Genomic DNA, 19571 nt, shown 5'->3' on the forward strand with positions numbered 1-19571 from the left:
TGTGAAGCTGCTAGATTCATTTGCATATGCCAGCAGCTATGTGGGAATATTTCATGATAATGTCTGATCTGAATAACACAATCAATGTAGACCTTTAGGAAACCATAACTGAAATATGAGGTCAGCACGAATATGCCCAAAAAGTATATATTCCTTCTATGGAAATGACTTGGAGTCTGAGAAATCGAGTGTGTGTGTGTGTGTGTGTGTGTGTGTGTGTGTGTGTGTGTGTGTGTGTGTGTGTGTGTGTGTGTGTGTGTGTGTGTGTGTGTGTGTGTGTGTGTGTGTGTGTGCACGTTTGCACGTGCAAGAAGTGTCACACTCCTGTGCAATCATACGTGTCCGAGTACATGTGGAGGTTTGGTGGCGTTTGCAGCTGGCTGTATACAGTGGGTGTGGCAGGTGCAGTGGTTATGAAGGTGGGTGCAGTGGTTATGAAGGTGGGTGTAGTGGTTATGACGGCGGCTGTAGTGGTTATGATGGTGGGTGCAGTGGTTATGAAGGTGGGTGCAGTGGTTATGAAGGTGGGTGCAGTGGTTATGAAGGTGGGTGCAGTGGTTATGATGGTGGGTGTAGTGGTTATGATGGTGGGTGTAGTGGTTATGATGGTGGCTGTAGTGGTTATGGTGGTGGGTGTAGTGGTTATGATGGTGGCTGTAGTGGTTATGGTGGTGGGTGCAGTGGTTGTGATGGTGGCTGTAGTGGTTATGAAGGTGGGTGCAGTGGTTATGATGGTGGGTGCAGTGGTTATGATGGTGGGTGCAGTGGTTATGATGGTGGGTGCAGTGGTTATGATGGTGGGTGCAGTGGTTATGATGGTGGGTGCAGTGGTTATGATGGTGGGTGCAGTGGTTATGATGGTGGGTGCAGTGGTTATGATGGTGGGTGTAGTGGTAGGTCGTACGGTCTCCAGGGGCTGTTGTCCTGCTTGTCGTCTCATCGGCGTCTCCAGTAGTTCCAGAGCAGGGCCTCTTAAAGGGGCGGTGGTGGCCCGTCTGTCAGTACGTCAGACATCCCCCGTGACATCTTTCCTCCTCTCCGCCTTCGCCTGGCTTAGAGCGGCGACCGGGTCAGGGGGTCTGTCCGTGATCCCGCTCACGTAACCGCGCCGCGCGGACGCTCCGTGTAATGCGGTCCAGATACGCACGCTGTACATTGTTCTCTGACGCACTGGTCTCTCTGAGACCATGAAGGCAAGTGGCAGCCGGATAAGTCACATGTGCTTAGCCTGTCAGCGTCAATGTGGGATGTATGTTAAGTATTGTCAATCATAAGGGCCGGCTTGCGGAGTTGTCTCGTTGAATATCGGATAATCCCCCGACTCCTTCACACACACACACACACACACACACACACACACACACACACACACACACACACACACACACACACACACACACACACACACACACACACACACACACACACACACACACACACACACACACACACACACACACAGACCGGGTGTGATTGATTGGATTGCCGTGTCCACCTCGCGTGCATTTGATTGGGTCATGCCATCAGCACATGTCTAGTACACACACACACACACACCACACGGATCGGCCAGACATAAACACACGCACACAATACCGCATGTCACAGAGGAAAAGGCGTTGTTCCAACAAGCCGCCGGACATGCAGGTTGAACGCCGAATCAGAGAGCAGATTATCAGCCATGAAGTATGAAAGAGAGGAGGGTGGGCGAGTGACCCTGGGAGAGAGCAGGAGAGGGAGGATGAAAGTGAGGTAGTGAGAGAGTGTAACAGGGGCAGAGCGGTCAGGGAGACGGGAATAAAAGTTACTGTGCTGGAGCACGCACGCACACATGCGCACGCACGCACACGCACACGCACATGCAAGCTGGGGTTGCAGGCTCTCCTCACAGCTGAGGAGCTGCCTATTCATCTGCACATAAGAGGACAAAGCGAGCGCGCAGCGTTCAGGAAATTGCTGCAGCGCAATTGACAATCACACACACACACACACACACACACACACACACACACACACACACACACACACACACACACACACACACACACTGTATCAGTGGTGCTGGTCTTTGAACAGTTCAATGAGGGTTCTTTTCAACCAACTGAATAGCCCCTCTGATTCCCCTCCATGGTGTGTGTGTGTGTGTGTGTGTGTGTGTGTGTGTGTGTGTGTGTGTGTGCGTGTGCGTGTCCCTTCCTCTTTTGTCGGTGGCTCAGCTGAGGGGTTGGGGCTGTTTTGGTGCGGATCTCACAGAGCAGCGGGTCAGTCCCTGTTCCCAGAGTTCCAGAGTTCTGGACCGGGGACGAGAACACACCAACAAAGACAACCTTCCTCGGGAACACTTGGGTTCATTGGGACACTGAGGGTGTTTTCTTTAGATGTTTGGCCTTTCTTTTGGTGTTTACTTTTTCTAAGGTGAAATACCCTGGTCGGTAGTTTCCTGTTGAGGCTGATTCAATCACGGAATTCCTATGTTTGAATGAAGACCTGTAATCCCTGGCTTGCTTGCTTGTATCTTAATACAACAATGATAGAGCACCCATTTATATATAGAGTAGTATTAGGATTAGTCTGAGTTATCCCTTCATGCCGTCCTTGTCATCTATTTGTATAGCGGACTATTGCTCGTCTCATAGAGCTCTGTCTCCCTCTAGTGGTAGAAATGTGTAGCGGACTCTTCAGGAAAGAAAAACAAGTTTGCCCCATCCATCAGAGACAACAAGTGAACCCTACATGAGCCCTGTTCCATGTCCTAGCTTACTTAACACCCTCCCCAAGCCTGGCCCCTCAGGACAAAACACATAAAGCCACCATGGCTACCGAGAGGAGCTGGAACGGGGGGCCATCTCCTAGGAGCCAAACATCACCACATGCCCCCCTGACCCACTGTTTGATTAACTCTCATTCATCTCTTCCTTTCTTTGTTCTCTTTTTATCACCCCCTTTTCTGGCCTTTCTTCAACTGTATAAATCCTTCTACCACCCTGTCTTTCTTTCTCTTCTCCTTCTCTCTAACTCATGTAATCTCTCTCTCTCTCTGTCTCTCTCTCTGTCTCTCTCTCTGTCTCTCTCTCTCTCTCTCTCTCCCTCTCACTGATCTCAGGTGATCATCTACCAGGGAGGGCAGGTCTTCAGCCTGGCCAACCATCTGAACGGCCGCGTGGGCTTCGTGGCCACCATGCCCAGCACAAGTGCCTCCATCTTCATCAACAACACCCAGCTGACGGACACGGGCACCTACCAGTGTCTGGTCAACAACCTTCCGGACAGAGGCGGGCGCAACATCGGGGTCATCGGCCTCACTGTGCTGGGTACAAGCAAGCCACACGTCCCATGCGTAGACTATAGAGCCCGGCCGACGTATCGGCCGATATTGACCTATCACATCAATATCGGTATCGGCATACATGTCTGCCAACTTTAGACATGGTGTCGATTCATACATAATGTAATCACCTGTTTATAAATTCTCTATGGTGGTGGTTGAACCTCTAAATGCTTTAACTGAGCACATCCATGTACACTCCCAGCACTAATAGTTCTACATCGTATTCTGTGTGAAGGTTAGTAGCTGATCCACATGCTACTTGTAATTGGTCTCTTTAGCTCATGGTGTCAATGCAATGTTTCTGTGGCCCGAAGCATTGCTGGGGGAGAGCAGCCAATCCCAAAGAGCTGCTCCACCCCCAGGATACAGCAATATATATCTTGAACAAAGGCCGATATATTTTAAATATTGGCCGATATATCGATATTGGTCTTTTTATACTCCCTAATGTCGGTATCAGCATCAGCCCCTAAAATCCAATATTGGTCAGGCTTCTAGTAGACACAGGGGGGTTTATGGGAATAATACAATAAAAACACATGCACTTGCACAGGCGTGCAAAACCACAGGCCAGCAGTAGCAGTCAGAGATATACACAAGCACAAGCACTCTCACCCGTAATTCACACCAAAAACTTCACTTAAGCGAGTTCTGGTGGTTCCTCCAAGCTCAGTATGCATCGTCAACCACATATTCATAAGTTGCTGATTTGATGGTCTTATTGTACTGCAGAGTTAATTGAACACTAAAGTCGCTAACTGCTTTGGCTAAACAAATGGTTTCCATGTGGTTGAACAAGGAAATAAAAGGTTCGCTTCCCCATTGACAGTAGAGTCAATCTGTAGAATTGGATGCGTGTGAAATGATGCAACATTTTATGCTCCGCTTATGCAATGGTTTTGGTGTGATCCAGGGGCCACACTGACATGCATATACACCGGCCCATAGGTACATAGACCCACACTGAAGACTTCAGAAAGAGCAATGATATGCTGGATGAAACGAGACGAAAATAAACACGGATACATACACATATATAACATATTATACACAAACACACAGTAAACGCTAACACAATTGTTGCTTTAAAAACTTTTTGGGTTAAACTCCCAAGAAAGGGATGACTGTGGGATGTTCTGCAGGGATATCCATGATTCATTGTGTGAAATAAAATAAAAACAGGGAAGAAACTTCCCCACTAGCCAAAAAAGAACTTCATCGGGTCCACGAAAAAACCCAGAAAAAAACCCAATTTACCACTGCTGATCCGGAAACTTCATTTCTCTAATAGTGTTTATTCATTCATGTCATCATTCATCTCCATATCATATCCCCATCACCCCCTACTCTCTCCTCACACACTCCCCCACCACCACCATCACCTCTTCTATCTCTCTCCACACACCCTCCCCCACCACCATCCTTGCTACCACCCCCCCTCCCCTCTCTCTGCTGTCATCCCCACCACCACCACCCTCACCAACATCCCCCCCTCCCCTCTCTCTACTCTCTTCCCCACTACCACCACCACCCTTGCTACCACCTCCCCATCCCCTCTCTCGACTCTCATCCCCACCACCACCACCCTCACCACCATCACCCCCTGCTCTCTCTCTAATCTCATCCACACCACCACCACCCTCACTACAATCACCCCCTGTTCTCTCTCTACTCTCATCCCCACCACCATCCCCCCCCCCCCCCCCCAGTGCCCCCCTCAGTGCCTACGTGCCGGGTGCAGGGCTCCCTGGACGTGGGCAGCGATGTGCTGCTGATGTGCAGCTCGGAGGAGGGCACGCCCACACCCTCGTACTCCTGGGAGAAGCTGGACGCACTGCCGCGGCTGCCCCACACCGCCATGCAAGGTACTGCTACACACATCCTGGCCGCCGCCACCGGAGTGCCCTTTTGCCCCACCTTTGCCGGTAAATGTGACACACACACACAAACACACACACACACACACACACACACACACACACACACACACACACACACACACACACACACACGTACAGCAGTGTCATGGCAACAAACGACAAAACAAAACCAGCGCCATCGCCATGCCTCCGAGCCGTCACCCCTTCCCGCCCTTTCCTTGGTGATCCTGCTGGCGGCTGTGGAAGTGGACACTGTGTGTGTGTGTGTGTGTGTCTGTGTGTGTGTGTGTGTGTGTGTGTGTGTGTGTGTGTGTGTGTGTGTGTGTGTGTGTGTGTGTGTGTGTGTGTAAATGTGTGTGTGTGTGTGTGTATGTAAATGTTTGTGTGTAGTGCGTCTTTGTGTGTGAGAGTACGTGGATGTGTGTACTTTTTCATACAGCTGTGTGTGTGTGTGTGTATATATGTGCTTTTTTTCGTTTGTGTGTATATGTGAGTGTATGCATGTTCTTGTGTGTGTGTGTGTGTATATATGTGCTTTTTTTCGTTTGTGTGTATATGTGAGTGTATGCTCTTGTGTGTGTGTGTGTGTGTTTGTGTGAGTGTGTGTTTATGTGTGGGTGTGTGTGTGTGTGTGTACATGTTTATGTGCGTTCAGTGTGTGTACGTGTTCATGGAGGTGTGTGTGTGTGTGTGTGTGTGTGTGTGTGTCCATAATGTGATGATGGATCAGTGCTGTTTGTGGGGCCTCGCGCCGTGCTGTGGCCAATGCTGCACCGTGTTTACACCCAGGCCTTGTTAGAAGTACAAGACCTATGGGCGGTGCGTCCTCACAGAACCCCGAGATCACTCCCAGTAATCACCTGCTACCGCCGCCCTCCTGCCCGCTGGAGGCTGTCAGGACTGGGTGTATCGGCGGTGCAGTTGGTCCGCAGTGTTTGTGATACAGTCGCTGTTCTATGCACTGTCGTGATCTTCTCCCCTCGTTAAAATGTCCCTTGTGACTGGAGAGCTTACTCCTTTTACACTACCAGTCCACCTGAGGCTACATCAGCACTATGCTGTTGCATGGGTCTGAGCTATGGTGTCCGATCCAGCGTGTGTGCGCCTGTGTGTATGCCTCTTAAAGCACAACTAACTCATAAAAGACATGTTGCAATAGTAGCCTTTTCTGGTGGAATCCAGTGGTGTATTGTCAGATATTCTAACCTCATCGAGCCATTCTCAATAAACTAACATCTTTTAACTAAACAAAGTCAAATTTCCTTTACTCATCCTTTATGTATCATTGTGTGAAATCTGTAATGAAATTACGGCTTTTCTTGATGATTCTTGTGGTCTATGACGCCCTCCAGTGGTAGAAAGAGTTAACACTGCTAAAACACAGTTAATCCTAATGCTGTTGAGTGATTTAAGTACAACTGAATCCAATCATTTATTTACCTAACCATTGTTTAGTTCACGTTTATTTTTTTAAAGTTGTTTTTCCGGTCTGTTGTGTTTGTCCTGTGTGATTTATTGTTTACTTTCATTTGTGTGTGTGTGTGCGTGTGTGTTAGTGTGCGTGTGTACGTGTGTGTGTGTGTGTGTGTGTGTGTGTGTGTGTGTGTGTGTGTGTGTGTGTGTGTGTGTGTGTGTGTGTGTGTGTGTGTGTGTGTGTGTGTGTGTGTGTGTGCTTGCCTACTTGTTTGTTTGTCTTGACAAATCCTGGTGTGTGTGTGTGTGTGTGTGTTTCTGACCATGCGGCATGTGTGTGTGTCTCCTCCAGACCAGATGCAGGGAACAGTTACCCTGAGGAACATCAGCAGCAGCACCTCGGGTCTCTACCAGTGCTCCTCCAGCAACGCCGTAGGCAAGAGCACCTGTCTGCTCAACCTGCAGGTGGTCTCCCGTAAGTACACACACACACACACACACACACACACACACACACACACACACACACACACACGCACACCATCGCTCCCACACATGGCTACATACATGCACAAAGACACACAAAAACAAGCACCGCAGAGACACCACAGAAACTTTTTGGTATCGTTCAACTTTTGCTCGCTCGCTCCATCTCGCTCGCTCGCTCTCTCTCGCTCGCTCTCTCTCGCTCTATCTCGCTCTCCCTCTTGCAGAAATCATCTTCTTAAAACCCACACACAAGCCTTTCTCTCATCCCCCCCCCCTCTCTCTCTCTCCCGCCCCCCCCTCTCTTCCTCTCCCTCTCGCCCCCCCCCCCCCCTTTCTCACTCACTATCTCTCTTTCCCTCTGCCTCCCTTTCTCTCACTCACTTTCTTTGTCTCTCTCTCTCTCTCTAACACCAACACAATAAATAAATCCACGCAGCGTGCTGTCGTGTCGGCGTGCTTGCGACAGGCGGCTGCACTGCAGCCAGGAGTCAGAGTGAATGACAGGTGTTTCATAATCACTCATGCTAACTCATTACCACGGCCCACCTTGACATTGTTATCATCCGCGTCCAGACACGATGACAGATGGCTTCCTTAATGAGGATTACATCACACACCCAAACACACACACACACACACACACACACACACATACACAAACACACACACGGGTCTTTTATAGACCGCCGAGGCTGCAGCTCTTTAGCACGCCGCCAGACAAGGGGGAAGACACACACACACACACCCCCACACACACACACACACACACACACACACACACACACACACACACACACACACACACACACACACACAGAAGATCTGCAATGAGCTCTTTCTTCTAGTGACACTGTTTAATTAGGAAACATAGCATAGGCAGAGACGGAGGGAAGAAAGTGAACTAACAAACTTGTATAACGCCAGCATATCTCCCCATAAAGGGTCCAGTATGTAGCGGGGCGATAGTCCTGTGGCTCTAATTAAACAGGGCTGTGAACAGGGAGGGAAGTCAGTAAAGTTTCCTATCTAATTGAGCAGCCCAAAGGCCTTCTTGTTTAACTTTACAGTGAGGCCATTCGGGATGATCAGAGAGTCGGCGTGGTGCTCACGCTGTGCAGAACAACAAGAAAACAAAGGACAGAGGAATGCAGCAGCGATGCACATAGGTGCTCAGAGATATTTAAGAACAAAATAAAAAATGGTAAAAGGCTATTCCTGTTTAACATCGCTCCATCCATCGCTCCGTGTGTTTGTGTGCTGTCAGTGGCATCCTGCAGCATGTACTGCCATTCCTGCGGCTGTGTAGAGGCTGATATTTGTAGGGGGGACAATCATGAAGCTGTTCTGCATCCCCACGCCTGTTGGCAGAGATTGTGCCAAGCAAGGAAGGGGTGACATAAAAACAACAAGATCATAATAAATAAAAAGGAAAGGCTGCCACTGGTGGATGTTTTAGGAGTGTTGGTTTTGAGGTGGCAAGGTTGACCGCTCAAAGCATAGCGGTCTCATTAAAAACAGGAAGGACGTTGTCATGGGAGCAACTTTTTGCCGCTCCTTCACTGGTTCCCTTGCTCTCTCCCGCTCTCCGGATTCTCTTTGGCCTCATTGTTATTTCTCTTTCTTTGCTGGCACCTCTTTTTTTGTCTCCTTCAACCCCTTGTGTCTACAGCCACCCCCGCCCTCTCTTTCTCTCTGCCTTCATCTCTCTCTCTCTCTCTCTCTCTCTCTCTCGCTCTCGCTCTCTCTCTGTTGCTCTTTACTCTTTACGTCATACCGCCGGTAGGCCTATAGTGTGGGGCAGATTTAGATGGCGTAGCTACTGACCATTAGGCTAACGGCCAGAGCATTACCATCAATGTGTTATTCATGGTGTATTCTACACAGTGGCTTCTTTTTGAACAACGTGGCGCTTCCCAGCCACACTAGGGTAATGGGCAGCCATTAGATCATCAGGTATTAAGCTTAATCCTCCGTCTTTTTCCAAGCTGTTAGAAGAAGAGAAGGAGAAACATGTGTAATGTGTTATTTCCCAGGACCGCCAGTAATGCATGACATGAACAAATGCGTGACTTGCACAATTGGCTTCGCCATGAGGTGTTTTTTTTTATTTTTTTCGAGTACTATTTGTTGAAACATTTGTTTAAGTGCATGCTAATGCGTCTGCGTAATGCTTCTGGTGGGTAGAGCGGAATACTTCTGCCATCATTTAAAGTAGCTGACAGTGCTTAGAATACTAAACAGCAGGATTGGAACTGAAAGTAATGGCCATATTTGAAATGCCAAGCAGCCATCTGTGAAAAATTACCAGTTTTTGAAAAATGATTCCAATGACTAGTTTACATTATCTAGCTCAGCTAATTGCTCTACTTATATACTGTGCCTTTAAAAAGATGTGTTTCTGCTTCTCATTCCCAGTCCTAGAGGCACACGTGCATCCCAATGTTAACAGTTGACACATCCCTGCATATACCCGTATGTCATGTTCCCATTAAAAGATAGCCTATCATTGCGTAACATTTAGGTTTGAGTAACAAGAGCGGTTGTACTATAGAGCATAGTTTCAGAGAGAGAAGAGAAAGTAAACGTGGCAGGAGAAGGTCGAGCCGAGCTATGAATATATGCATGTCTGTTTTTTTATGTTCCTTTCTTGTGTCCCCACCCCCCATCTGTGTGCCTCAGCCCAGCCCCAGAGCGTGGGTCTGATAGCGGGAACCATCGCCACGGGTGTGCTGGCACTCATCATTTGCTCCCTGCTGGTGGTGGTCTCACTCTTCTACTGGAAGAACAAGAACAAGTACGACGAGGAGGAGATCCCCAACGAAATCAGGTCTCTCTCTCCCTCTCTTTTTCTCTCTCTCCGTCTCTCCCTCTCTCAGTAAAAGTCTCTCTCTGTCTCTCAATCTGTCTCTGTCTCTGTCTCTCTCTCTCTCTCTCTCTCGCTCTTCTCTTTCTGTTTGTCCTTCTCTCTCTCTCTCTCTCTGCCTCCCTTTCTCTCACTCACTTTCTCTGTCTCTCTCTCTTTCTCTCTGTCTCTCTCTCTCGCTCTCTCTCTCTCTCTCTGGCACGCTCTCCTCTTTCTCTCACTCTGTCTTTGTTCCTCTTTTTCTTTCTCAATCACTCAATCTCTCTCTCCCTCTGCCTCCCTTTCTCTTACTCTCTTTTTCTCTCCCTCCTTCCCTCTCTCTCTGTATATGAACTATCTCCTTTTCTTTCAGGTGCACACACACACACACACACACACAAACACTGGACCCCCTGAAGCAGGTGTTTTTGCTAAGCACCGTTGCATTTACAGTTATAATGATAGCCTGTGGGGGGCAGGATTGGTAAATAAAAGTACATGGTCGTGAAAAATGAAAAGAATTTTAAATTTCTCTCCTCCCACCTTTCCCCTTTTGCAATAACTGAACTGGCAAGTTACGCCCTAAACCCACTGAAGCCTGTGGTGCATAGTAATGCATATTGAAACCATCAATCTGTTGGTTAGTGCAGGGGTAAGCTTTATGCCTTCAGGGCTTGTTGCAGTATTGCCAAAGTGCAGCATTAAGAATTTACAGTGGCAATGAGATGCACAATACAAGAAAAACTGTTTAGGTTCTCTTTGGTAGAATTCCCTGCCATTGCACAATGAAAACACAACAGAATCAAGATTGAAATTGGATTGAAAGACTTTATTCAGGTTTTTCTTTTTTCTTTTCGTGCACCCACTTTTTTTTATCGCCACCACCTAATTTGTCTTCTGAAACATTCTGCTGAAGCTCTTTGATTTGTTCAAATTGGCTGCAATTTCTCCTCAAAATTACTTCATTAATCAATTTGTAGATAAGTCATTGTTGCAATATTTCAAGCACGGGTTGGCTGGTAGGATAACATCTGCTTCATTTTGGGCCTGACTGCCTTCCCTGCATTCACAATGTCTTCAGCACGTCTTCCTGCCTCAGGCCGCTGATGCTTTCCACTTACTCAGCAAATCACAATGGAGATTTTCCCTCGGACGAATACATCAGGTGCCAGGCGCCGCGACTGCTGCATTACTTAGAAGAAAACCCTCTGTGGGGCAGAGAACCCTTTTTAAAAAGATACCCGATCGCGTAAACAGCGCTTGAATTTCATTATCGCAGATGTGCATTCCCCAAATGCACATTTAGAAATCGGTAAATGTTTTAATCAAATATACGCGTGGTAGTGAAAGATGATGGAGGCCGGCCATCTGTTTCAGGCAGGGATAAATGGCGAGAGAACGTCGATTGCTCAGATGTGTCAGTGCTGAAGGAGAGCGTTAAGGTTACCCGGCGCGGCTAAGACGCAGGATGTTGTGTTCCATGATGGAGGATTGGCAGTTGACCTCGTTGACTTCTTTGCATTTTTAATCAGCTATGTTTCTGTGTTTTCAGTCCAACCATTTGCATGGTTGGATCAGATAAGGTTTGAAGAGGGATTTGGCTTGGTCGTGTTTTTTCTGTCCACCGCACCTAAAAACCCATTGCATCGAGTTTATTGGCAGTAACCGGCAGCACTGATATTAAATTTGAAAAGCTTCAGATCCTGAATGATTGTCCTCTTTTATGTTGTTTGTTTACAGCAAGGCTATTCATGTTCTTGTCCAGTTGTCGCTTTTAAATAACAACAACATTCAGATTTGTATCTCCGTTATCGGAAAGGAAAACATTTTTCCCACATGGGGAACAAGCCAGCAGGAGAACCCCATGCCCCTCTCTACATTGACATCACATTTATTTATTTAGCTGCCGCTTTTATGCAAAGTAACTCACAATAAGTGCGTTCAACCGTAAAGATACACCCCATAAACGGCACGAATCATGAGAGCACATACAAATCAGGAAATAGGCCAACTGCCTCAAGTGCTACATTTTAGAAACAAGAGATTTGTATTTTTCACTGGGCCAAGAAGCAGTCTGAACAGATGAGGTTTTCAGTCTGGCACGGTAGATGTGTATGGTCTGTGCGCCGTCCTGATGGAGTCAGTAGGGAGCTCGCTTCCCGCTGACTCCATCAGGACCGCACAGACCACACACACAAACCAACTCCAGATGGGGAGCCAGTGGGGGTGGGGGGGGGCTCGTTCCATCTCCGACCGCGCCACTGAACCCTCTCCTCCGCAGGGAAGACGACCTTCCGCCCAAGCGCTCGTCGTCGGGGAAGGCGTTCCACGCCGACGCCTCCTCCTCGGAGAACGACACCCTGACCTCCACCAACACCTACAACAGCCGCTACTGGCACAACCCCAAGCCCAACTACGACACCAACTCCTACACCCGCTACAACGGGGACACGCGCCAGACCTTCTCCACCGCCGCCACACATGGCGCGCACCCGCAGCACGTGCACAGCCAGAACCCCGGCCACGCCCACCCCCACGGCCACGGCCACGCCCACGCCCACGCGCATGGACAAGGGCACGGCCACGGCCACGCCCACGGGCACGGCCACGGGCCGGCGCCGCCTCCGCCCCCGCCGCCGGCATCGGTGGCGGTGGGGGCGGTCTCGGCGCCGGGCTCAGCCCCGTTGCCCCGCCACGCCCAGCCCCAGCTCCAGGGGACCGCCACCACGCTGACGTCCTCCTTGGCCAACGGCGGCAGCCACACGCTGCCACCGCCCAAGACCTTGGTGGTCACCACAAACTCGGCCCCCTCCCCGGCCGTGAAGGCGCGGAGCAACGGGGCGGCGGGGCACAAGGGGGCGCCGGCAGCGGCGCGCGGCCAGCACACACACTCGTACGCGGTGAGCCAGGCCACGCTGGAGCGCATGGGGGCGGTGCCCGTCATGGTGCCCGCCCAGAGCAGAGCCGGCTCGCTGGTATGAGGTATGGTATGCAGTGGGTGTAGGGGGGGGGGGGAGGGAGATAAACGCTGGCCTCTGAAAGTCCCCTTTCTCAACCCACTCGGACCGTTTCCAAATCAAAGTGGAGACGGACGCACGCCCTCACCTTCCTTCCCGCTCCCCCCCCCCCGAGATCAACAGAGAACTCACTTTGGTTGGTTCCGTAAGACCGTGCAGGCCAGGACAGCCTTTTCCCTTTAACCAAACCACTTCTTCAGTTTTTTTTTGTTCTCTCTTTCCACCTATCTGTCGATCTCGCTCTACCTTTTTATTTTTATCTCACTACGTGTTCAGCGAGCGCTTGTAGGTCGTGTCCACAGCCACCGGGGCGGGGGCTGATTCATGGGCCCCAGTTGTCACTCCCGGTGGCCAAGACGCCCCCTTAATGATGTTGGTAGGAAACTCAGAAGGACCATATCGCTGTGGTTGGCCGAGAGTGATTCACAGATCTCGTACAGAAGAGGAAGCCATTGTGACTGAATCATGTCAACGACTCAGCAGCAACAAACAGGATCTTCATCTCCGCGTGTGTGTGTGTGTGTGTGTGTGTGTGTGTGTGTGTGTGTGTGTGTGTGTGTGTGTGTGTGTGTGTGTGTGTGTGTGTGTGTGTGTGTGTGTGTGTGTGTGTGTGTGTCCCTCGATGCATGATAAAACTGAAACAAGCTTGGAACTCTCGAACATTAAAGAAGAATAGCTAATGATTAATGCATGTGTGCTTTGTTTGAAAAGTCAATTTGAGATTATTTGCAATGCTTTCTTCTCACATTTTTATTTTGGATTTGAACTCAAACAGTGATACAGATGATGATGGTGATGAGAAATGAATTGTTGATGTTAGAATGTGTTACTGATGCTATCTGAATGAAAAAATTAACATATACTTGTTGGATGAAATATGCACGGAAGGTTTATTAGGAGATAAATAATGGCAATTTCAAGGGTTGGGGCTTGGCTGTCAAAATAGTTTTTTTAATATTTTGCATCTTATTTTACATTATTAACCATTTTTCTTTTAGGTTTTTGCACTTTTTTAAGCAATTTTCCATTTCACTCACACTCTCTTATAAACCATACCTGTCTCTTTCAATCGCAATGCTTTATCAATGGGGGAAAAAAATATTGTTTTGCACATCCTACTGTTGAAGAATTGTTACAAGGTATACAATGACATTACGGATAGCAGTGGCCACTGGTAGATTCAACTAGCGCTGTATGTTCCTCGATAATTGCACAATTTCCATATAGATCATACTGGTAAATTATATATTTTGAGGTATGGCTCAAGTCCACAGAGCCATCAATACAGTTTATCTCCTATCAGTGCTGCTTACAAAATATGAGGATGTCTAATTTCATACCTCATAAATGAAGTAAGAGGAAGACAACTAGTATATATATGTATGTATATACACATATATATAATGAAAGACGCAAACAAACAGTTTTTTACTGTAAATATTGTATCTACTACTGATAGGCTATGCTAAGGAAGTAAAACTATTGATGAACTAATTCTTAAATGTAAAATGGATGATTCAATTACATCAACTACTGTGTCTTAAATACGAAGTACGAATTCTTTGGGTTTACAGTCATTTTTTACAGTTAACACTATTTTAATTCTATAGACTATTTTTAGATAAGCAGATACATTTTTCTTCAGCAATCTTCTTATGACATTGAATTGCAGGTTTGGAGATGTTAATTTGAAATACGCTGAAATGCCATATGTTTCGCCATATTTTTAGATACAACAGTATTTCTAATTATTTTTTAACCAACAGTTACTAGATAAAACAATACTATATAAACATTAAATCCATTGGAAAAAATTAATAAATTTATACGTGTGGAAATATGTAATTGTCCCAAAGTCCGCCAAACCTTCTATAATCTTGTTACTGAACATTAATAATGATTAACTTACAGCAATGATGCAACTCTGTGTTAAAAGCAATTCTTTGTTCAAGTTGAAGTTGTCTCTCGTTTTGTTTTATAGTCCTGAGGTGCTGGCACACTGCCCCAACAAACACTCGACTAATAAATGTCGGCCGAAATTGGCCCACAGCAATTCAGCATGAAACCATGACATGAAACCTCACCAGCCCGCCCCCACCAACAGGAATGGCCCGATGTAGATGTATGCTGAGGCAGTGTTCAAACCCCTTAATCAGGAACAGACTTGATTAGCAAACCAGGCCAAAAAGGAACAAATCAAAGTCCCTGTTGTCACGGCTTTGGATTCCGTCGCCACATCTTATTGTTATTAAAAATCACCAAGCCCTTTGCTTTTGGGATTCTTTCCACTCATTGCATCCTGCATGACTTCCCCTGCAAAACAAATGTGCACAGCGCCGTTGTGTCAGTGTAGGCCGGCCACCCACCTTCTGTGACAAGAGGCGATGGAGAGATGAGAATTATATTCCGTGGAACACACATTGCTCTCACTCCTCCCCGGGGCCACTGAGAGATAGATGCACCCGATGCAATATTGTGTTTTTTTCTAAATGTGTTCTCTGTGCAGAATTTCGCTGAGAGGAGAATATGAGAGCAGGAGTTTGGCACTGCTGCAGACTGATGAAGGGAAAAAAGTATGAATAGCAATTAAATAACTCTATAAACCCAATAAATATTCAGATGATGAGAGCAGCAAGCCAAGCCAGGCAGCCATGTGTTTCAAATTACAGATGATGCCGTCCACCTCTGAGACAGCCGTAGAAAATTAATGAGATCCGCTGTGTTTCAGCCATCACCCCAGTCGTTGCATATGCAGTTGTTTTCCATATTTTTTATTGTATTCATGTTTTTGTTTTATAATGTGTCAATAATATAATAATATATTGAGACCTGGGTCAGCTATCCACCAGTCAAGCTGCTTGGTGTGGTTTGTATTTATCACATTGAGTATTATAGACTAAAGTCTATCAATCATAAATAAGAATAATTATGATAATAATAGTTTGACCATTTCTGACTATTTTGAGTATTTGTAACTTTGAAACCAAAGTTCTTAAAGTTTCAAGTTTTCATTCAAAAACTTTACTTTGCTTTGTCATTCACCATGGTCATTATAAAAATGTTCAACGTCGAGCAATATAGATTATTTCACATTTCCCTAATAAGTATTCAGCTCCTTTTATTGTTTCTGCTCACTGCCTCAAAATGCTGCTTTGCAGACACATCCGTGTTTTACACGCAGACACACATACACACAAAAACACACCAACCTCTACCCCCCTCCACATACACTCATTAACACAGCTGAGTAAACATGCACACACATACACACACACACACACACACACACAGTGTGGTGGAGGACATTAGGGGAGCTGGCTTCACTCAGATGATCAAAGATGTTCTCACCTCGGAACATCACACCCATCCCTTTGTAGAAAGAATCAAAACAGCCGCACTAGTAGCAGTAGCCGGACAGCCCTGCCAGAAGCTACGAGACGTGGCTTTAGGAAAATATAATGAGAGAGTGTCTACAGGCCCCCACTCTCTCACACACCTCACACAACCTCGCCATTCTCTCTCTCTCGCTCGCTCGCTCTCTCACAAACAACCTCCCCATTCTGTCTCTCGCTCTCTCTCTCTCTCTGTCTCTCTCTCTCTCTCTCTCTCTCTCCCCCACATCTTCTCCCCCACTTCCATCCCTCCCCCTTCCTCCCTTTCTTCCTCCCCCTGACCCTCTCTCATGGCCTAACCTTCCCTGGTCATTGGTCTGAGAAGGTGAGGAGGGGAGTCGGCTTCTTCTCCTCCAGTGGGTTCCAAAGGTTGACAAAGTCTGGAGGTCCCCGCCATGTTTTCTCTTTCGTGTCAAAACAACACTATATATCTTTAAAAAACAAACCTCCTTACTGGGACTTTTTCATTATTTTTCTTTCTTCGTTTTGGTCGGTTTGGTTGCTCTGAATCAGGAGGCGAGTCATGGATTATTGAGCCTTTGTTTTGACTCTCTGTCAGCGTCCCGGTCATTTAAACTGCAAGTTGTACAATGTCATCTGGTTGAATGTTAGGATGATGTTGAACATAAATCAATGGCAAAGGGGTGCGAAATACCGCCGAGCAAAGAACCCATTGTGTAAATATTCTAAATGCAACCTTGTGCTTTGTGTTTGGATGGATTGGAAGTTGGAAAACGAGTGTTGGAGGAGGTTGTAGTGAATAAATCATGTTAATACATTCTAGCCGGGATCATGTCATGTTTTTGTTTTGCTGTTTGCCGTCTGTCTGTATATATGCATGACACACTGCATGCCTTCCGGACTGCGGAACCATTTCTCAATGTGTTAAAGGATCATCACTGATGATGCCACTATGTTTTAAACCAATGGATGCTCGCTATAATTATAGCTCACTAGTTCATTTAATTATGATCTGCATTGTATTACTGCATAATGGAATCATATTAGCCATGTTCTGACTGAAATGAGCTGTACAATGCCTCCAATGTATTATATTGAATAAGGAAGGACACTATAGTATAATTGTTTGAAGGCTTTCAGACTGAGACACCCATGCTAAACCTCTTAACGGTTCAAATGGGTCTGCTTAGGCAAAGCCAATGGGGAAATAGGCTTTTGTAAATTAGCTATTAAGAAATGCCTCAAAGTTAATGGACTTGGAATGCCTTGCATGTTTGGTTGATGCAGTAGGTGAACCAAATGTTTACTATGTAATCGCAAAGGTTCAAAGTCTTAAACACTCTTAAACATTGTTTAATTATTTTTTCTAATGTATTTCATCCATAATCTGGTGCGCAAGCTTTGTTTAACCATGGTAAGATCTTTAGCTTGTATAAGAAGGAACCTATTAAACAAACCCATTATAATGTGGCCATAATCTTTCATTTGATCATAAACCAGCAATGCTGTCAAGGGCTGATTTATGAACAAGTCGAAGCGTGTGTTGCATGTCAATTCCATAATTGCTGGAGAGCCATCAATAACCTTCAGAATGTTAGGAACACTGTTGTGGCTGCGGTTTGCTGCACAACACAAACAAGCCATGTCAACCAAAATCTGCAGTCTCGACGGAATACGTGGGATCGAAGCCGTAATAATAATCCATAAAACTAATAACGAGGTGGTGATGAATCCCGTCGCAGTGTCTCTTTTTAATTTTAATCAACCGCCGACGTCTTTGGCTCCCTCACAGCGTTTGGCTCTCTGATGATCTCTTTGCGTCGTTTATTCTTTATTCTCTTCCGCTGGACATCATCCTTCTTCGTGCTTCGCCCTCGGTCAACCCCATCCCTAACCCCCCCCCCCGCCCCCGCGCTGTCTTGTTCGGCGCTAATAAATGTCTGCCAAGGCTGCCATGCCAGCCGTGAGTATATATATTTCAGCCCGCTAGGTCGGGGCTGCACACGGCACAAACCTTTTAACTTTATTAAACTGTCCAGACACTGTGGTGTTTTATGCCGTGAGTTTTTCTTTTTTCATGTCTAGTAATCGGAGCCCCCTTTTAGATCGGCACGGGTTACTAACCCGCCTTTCAACTCCTCCTTTTTTCAACTTCTTTCATTTCCCCTCTGTCAGTGCATTTCCATCCCTCACTCTTTCCCTCTTTTGTCTCTTTTATCACAGTTGATCTCATTCTCTATCATCTCTTTCTCTATCATCTCCCTCACTCTCTCTCTCTCTCTCTGTCTCTCACACACACACACACACACACACACACACACACACACACACACAACCTACACACTATCCAGCTCCCCTGTGCGCCGCTTTTAAATCTAATAGATGATATTAAGTACAATCAGCCACAGGCTCATGTCATACCCAGACATTTCCTTCCTCTGTGTGCTTTCAACTGGCCTGGATGATTGCTCAACAGAGGGCGGGCAGAAACATCCTCACAGCCAAATGTTCTTCTGGTGGATCACTAATGTTTGAAAGATGGCTTTCAAAGTCACTGTGACATTGTGTGCACTTGCGTGCATGCACGCACACTCGTGTGATTGCCAAGTATGTGTGTGTGTGTGTGTGTGTGTGTGTGTGTGTGTGTGTGCCTGAGTGTGATCGTGTGTGTGTGTGTGTATGTGTGCATGTGTGTCCAGACAGTTTGAAATGCACAGTAATATACTCAGCATTAGTGTGTAGATTGCCAATATTTTCCGTAATTATACCAAGTGCTAGACAATGGAATAGGATCTGAAAGACCGGACTGGACTGAGGGACTTCATTGTAGCTGTGAAGTCCCTCAGAAAGACCAGACTGGACTTTGGACTTGTGTAGCTGGGACTTGTGTAGCCGGGACTTGTGTAGCCGCAGTGGTGCACTCTCTGGTGCATCATCCCCAGTTTATATATATTTGATGCATAGGAGTCATTTACACTGGAGACGCTGGGGATGAAAAAAATGTTACTCTGACCCCCTACCGATCCCCCATTGCATTGCCTTAGATTGCATGAAGTTTTCCTCTGAGCCCGTATGTCCCTATCACTTTTCAAGGCGGCGACGCCCTTGGTTTGGTGTTCTGTCCCGGGTCTAGTATTTAACAGGCCCGATGAGCTTAGAGAGTGACTGAGAGTGACAATGGCTCATTGATTGCCTTGAATTGATCATTAGACACTTTTGCATTCACGTTGTGGTATTCTGTGGTAGCGG

At 46.8% G+C, this 19571-nt stretch overlaps 1 protein-coding gene across 1 annotated transcript in view; it reads left to right on the top strand.

Annotated features, from left to right (window-relative positions):
- Positions 1–17144, top strand: part of igsf11 (immunoglobulin superfamily member 11) — a 92368-nt gene extending 75224 nt beyond the window's left edge. The window contains exons 4-8 of the mRNA XM_084467515.1: positions 3104–3311; positions 5038–5193; positions 6974–7096; positions 9790–9937; positions 12234–17144. Of these exons, the coding sequence (XP_084323641.1) occupies positions 3104–3311; positions 5038–5193; positions 6974–7096; positions 9790–9937; positions 12234–12933 (1335 nt within the window). The 3' untranslated portion in view covers positions 12934–17144. The remainder of the gene's footprint in view (positions 1–3103; positions 3312–5037; positions 5194–6973; positions 7097–9789; positions 9938–12233) is intronic.
- The last annotated feature ends 2427 nt before the right edge of the window (positions 17145–19571 follow it).

Source organism: Micromesistius poutassou (genome assembly GCF_964030765.1).
Source record: "Micromesistius poutassou genome assembly, chromosome: 4".
In the NCBI taxonomy this organism is placed as follows: domain Eukaryota; kingdom Metazoa; phylum Chordata; class Actinopteri; order Gadiformes; family Gadidae; genus Micromesistius; species Micromesistius poutassou.